Below are 5,083 nucleotides of genomic sequence, written 5' to 3' on the forward strand. Positions count from 1 at the left end.
AGCTACGTGCTGGTGCTGTAGCAGTTAGCAGCTACGTGCTGGTGCTGTAGCAGTTAGCAGCTATGTGCTGGTACTGTGACAGTGAGGGTTCACTGTATTTCAAAGATTTTAACAGTTTTTAACTCCTTTGATGTTTTCCAGGCTTTGATTGTCGCTGTGGGAACCTGTTCTGCGGGATCCACCGGTACTCAGACAAGCACAACTGTCCGTACGACTACAGGGCCGACGCCGCCGCCAAGATCCGCAAAGAGAACCCTATGGTGGTGGCRGAGAAGATCCAGAGAATATGAAAAGAACTCTGCCTGACTTTCACATCAGGAGCAATGAGGTGGAGCTGAGCCCAGCCTTCAGCCTGAAGGTTTCTTTTAGTTTTCTTCCGTTACCGCATTCAGGTGGATCCTCCCGGTGAGACTTTGGGTTGTTTTGAACAGAGAAGTTGTCGGTGTGCTGATGTTTGGGTGTGYCGCTGCACGCTCTGCTTCTGTGATTTCTCTGAACTCTGCTCGGATGTTTGGACTCGACTGTTTGTGCTTGCTCTCTGCTGGCTTGAGTAGCAAAATGGAATTTTTTTTTTTTTGCCAGTTTCTGGCCTCCGGACGTCGGCGTTGAACCCTCCTGCTTTGTTAGGATTTTAGAGGTTTTGTTTTTGTTTGATCCTGTGTTATAATTTTTTTTTGCTGTGTCCTGATCTGAACGGCATCTGTGTGGATTTTTGTTTTTTCTTTAACTCCCTGCCGTCCACTGAAGTCACATGAAGATTCYGGCTCCTGACTTTTTATTTTCCGAAGCGTAATCAGCTCCAGAACACTAGTGCCGTTTGGACTCGTAGCTTCTCGAAGGGTTAAACTTTCTTTTCTTCTCACTCTGCTGTTAAATGTTTTCCTTTAGATTTCTTTTATCTGATGCCAGTTGAAGTTGGGAATGACTGAAAACAGAAAAAGCTGAAGTGATTGTGTTTGTTGTAGGTTTTTAAATTCTGGGTTTTGCTGCCTTTTTTTAACCCCTTCAGTTAAACAAGTTTGTAAAATTCTTTGTATTTAAATTCTGCAGTGTGTGTAATCTTCTGACATTAAATTGTATGATGTAAATAAATTATGTTCACAAATATACAAARGTTTCTAATTCATTAAAACCCATCCAGTAGTTTGAGATATTTTGCTAACACAGACTTGGTTCACTCTAATTACTTAAATCGTTATTCAAACGCCTAAAAGTGGAGGGAAACAGGACTTTTTAAAACGTTTTAAATTGAGGCCTTTGTTTTGAAAAGTTCAGGGTTTATTTGATGTTTTGCCGTCCTGTTAGACTTCACAGGGATGAAAAGGTGTTGAATGTTGCAGGAACAGTAGGTGGTGCTGTAGGCATGAGAACAAAGCTAAAACTGGATCTGAAGGCTTTCCAGCATCATGTGCTTCCTGTAAAGTCTTAAAGTCTGCAAACCAAACAAATATTATTGTCTCTGATCTTTAAAATGTTGAACTTGACTGCACTTACTGTAATTTGTAAAGATAATTATTTATAATTAGGTGGTGGAACAGATGCAGTAATTCTGATTTTAAAAGTTTAATTTTATTTAACTTCCTGTTTCTGTTAACAGACATCTCATTTAAACACGTGGTTTCCACTGAAACATCAGCAMTTTTGCTAAAAGCTCAAACATTTCTCTGTCCAATCAGTAAAGGTAAACAAATCTGTAATTTTATTTATGCTAGTCAAAGCAAATGCTAAAATAGGAGTGCAACAAAACGGAAAATCGATTCAGTTCAATGTTGTTTTTTTTTGATACGAAAGAAAAACGTTCACGCCCTTAACTTGTCATTTATTTAAATTAATTATGAACATTTGTTTAACCTCAAAAGTCCAGTTTTTAATTAAAAGTTGCTGAAACAAGTTTCTCAGTGGATCTGTGCTCCACAGTGCAYACTAGGTGGAGTAGTCGAACACAGATCCACTGATCCTTCAACACAGAGCATCTTCAGAAGACAAGTTGATAAAATAAATGTTAAAAATCTATTATTACATACATAGTGTGTATTATTACATGGTGTGTATTAWTACATACATGGTGTGTATTATTACATACATGGTGTGTATTCTTCCATACAGAGACATGTATTGTTGCACCCCTACAAAATATGTTGTAAAGTGTTTTGAAAGGATTTTTTTCAGTAAATATACTCTAGTTATGCTCAAATATAATCATTTCTCATTGTTTTATATGAATATGGTGAAAAATAAATGTAAAACAAAATATAAACATTCTGTAGCCATTGTTTTCAGATATGTAAGAAATGTGATCAAAAACCTGAAATTTTTAAACATTTATTGATGGAACCAACTTGTTCCATCCTGTACAGAATAACACCAAGTTTTTTTTTWATATTTTTGTTTTTTTTATTAAAACTTTGCTCCAGTTTGTTTCAGCTGCATGGATTTTCACACAGGTCCACATGTGGATTTGTGGTTTCCAAATCATTTTTAGCCTCATTCATTATATTTTATAAATGGTTTTATACTTATTTCGAAAACTAATTCAGGTGAGGGGGAAAATTACCTTTTTTTTTCTGTTCCATCCTCCCTATCTCTGAAATACAAAAGCAGATTAGGGCCAATTATGGCCACTGGAAAGAATGTTCATAATTCTGGCTTTAATCTCAGATTTCTTGGAAAAAATATCAAAATTCAGACCTTTGTTTTCTCTGATACTTTTCACTCTGATTGTTAGCTTTAATTTGGAACTGCAGGTTTAAATATAGTTTGTAAAAGTAAAGACATTTAATTACATTTGAGCTCGTTAATTCAAGCACAAACCCGGGGCTGAGGAGGTTTCAGAAATAAAGTTCAAATCTAACAACCTGCTGCAGAGAAATAATTCAACTCTGAGGCAAAAAGTCAATAAAAACAGGTTGAGATTAAAAATGGCCCCATTTTTATTTATTTATTTAAACTGAATACTTGTTTATATCCCTGAATAAACAGCTGCAGGGCTGGATTTGACCCGAGGGCAGCAGGAGGGTCGAGTCAACCTGAAACAGGAAGTAGGTTCTAGAAACTCTAGGAACCAGGAGTAAACCTGCAGTTAGTAAATTTTAAATTCTGTTCTGAATTTAAAAAGAAGACGAGCTAAAACTGGAGAAACCAAACTTTGTGGACCTTGTGTGAACCGGATGTGTGCAGATCACCTGTGGGAGCGTCCGGCTGTAACCGGAGCATTACAGATGTGGAAAACGAGCTCTGCTCTAATGTTTCATGAGACCCCGCGACGTTGCTGACTCAGCTGTCATAACCTGCGGTGGTGAAAATAAAGAAAACCCTCCTGCTGCACGGCCGAGCAGCAGTATTTTAACAGCTTGTGTGTCGAGCCGCTCACACAGAAACCTAAACCTTCATTAAATCTTTAAGACGGCTGCAGTTCTCCTGTGACTCGATGAGTGAGAGTGAGAGGCTGTTTTAGTGAAGCACGATCCGAACACTTTCTCCTGGATCAGATCCGCCTCAGGTCCGGATCAGACCCGCTCTAGATCATTTCATACAAGCTCCTGAATTATATCCCAGCTTTTTATTTCAGCAAGCAGTGGATCAGTCGCCTTATCGTTGGGTGTTTTAGAACTTCTCCAACACCTGTTGACACCTGGACCTGTGGTCGTCATGGCAACAGAGCTGTCAGACACCTGAGTTGGGGGGTGCAGAGGAAGAGGAGCCAGAGAAGTGAGCGTTCACGCGGAGGACAGACCGCCGCTTTTCCACTTGCATCATGCCGAGGAAAAGGGATGCCGCTGCTGAGGACGGTGAGCCGAAGCTCTTTTTGTTTTGTTGTTTTGTGTTATGTTGTGTTATGTTTAGAGCAACACAAATCTTGTTATGTTTTTCACCACATGAGATGAGCTTTGYCCTCCCTCGACCCAGATAACAAACACCGTTACAGGTCGGGTCCAGTGGTTTCCTCTGCTTGACCTGATACATTAAACCTGAACTTGGACTGTTGGTGCCAAATAAATAATGTTTAGTACATTTTTTTTACTTCAGCACGTCGCCATTTTGTTCCTAACACAATGCATTCTGGGGATGATGATGATGGGTGGCAGGTGAGACTAAAACAAATTCTTAACATAACGCACATAATATATAAAAGTGTTTTCCATTCTCTTACAGCAATTATWTTAGCTCTGGTGCTATCACTGTACACATATTATTAATACATGTGTGACTGTGACATTAGCTTCTGAGCTAATGTTAGCTTGAGAGCTAATCTCYTATACCAACGTATATACGGTGCCTGGCCAAAACAAAAGTCTCCACCTGGATTTAACTAAGCAAACAGGTACGAGCCAACCAGTGCAATGAGTTGTTCCTCATTTCTTAAACAACCATGTYGAAAGACACGTCCAGTGGTCGTGGAAAAGATGTCAGTCTGTGTTAGAAGGGTCAAATCATTGGCATCAAGCAGAGAAAACATCTAAGGCAGGGCTATTCAACCAGCGGCCCGGATGACTAATTCGGCCCGCCAATTGGTTCATTCATCTCTTAAGGCTGGCGTCACACTACAAGAAAATCAGGTCGYTTTTTGCTCTTCCGACAATCTTAAGGAAGTCCAGATTATCGTGATGGCTCTAAAGATAATCTGAGCAGATATTCCCATCGTGGGTGGAGTTAAGAGTGATCTAGTCAGCTCGGAAGGACGTCAGGACCGCTCCGACCTCAAATCAGGGATTTTCAACATGTTTGATTTTTTGGCCCGATATCACAGTGTGTGTAGCGTTCACCCGAGCTTGCAGCCTGTGAATGAGACGTGTAGCCAATCAGAAAGCGAGGTGACGTAAACACAGAGGGGAATCCAAAATACAGAACGCAAAAAAAAAKCTGTCATGACTCACCAGGAAGTCTGCTGGATGTTAAAAGTCCTATGGTATTGTTTTTCCTCTGGTAAAAATAGTCCACAAACGATCAACATTGTTTCTTCCTCGTCACAAATGTTTATTTACTCTGAACTCACGTCTCTCTGGAGGTCACGTTGTGACGGTTTCCAAGGTATCTCCTTTTATTTAATTTTTTAGTTTACTTTTATTTTGTAGGGGTGCCAGCC

At 39.7% G+C, this 5,083-nt stretch overlaps 1 protein-coding gene across 1 annotated transcript in view; it reads left to right on the top strand.

Annotated features, from left to right (window-relative positions):
* Window positions 1-1,109, top strand: part of LOC106534520 (AN1-type zinc finger protein 5) — a 7,952-nt gene extending 6,843 nt beyond the window's left edge. The window contains exon 6 of the mRNA XM_014031174.1: window positions 142-1,109. Within this exon, the coding sequence (XP_013886628.1) occupies window positions 142-290 (149 nt within the window). The 3' untranslated portion in view covers window positions 291-1,109. The remainder of the gene's footprint in view (window positions 1-141) is intronic.
* The last annotated feature ends 3,974 nt before the right edge of the window (window positions 1,110-5,083 follow it).

Source organism: Austrofundulus limnaeus, unplaced genomic scaffold (assembly GCF_001266775.1).
Source record: "Austrofundulus limnaeus strain Quisiro unplaced genomic scaffold, Austrofundulus_limnaeus-1.0 Scaffold1196, whole genome shotgun sequence".
NCBI classification, from domain to species: domain Eukaryota; kingdom Metazoa; phylum Chordata; class Actinopteri; order Cyprinodontiformes; family Rivulidae; genus Austrofundulus; species Austrofundulus limnaeus.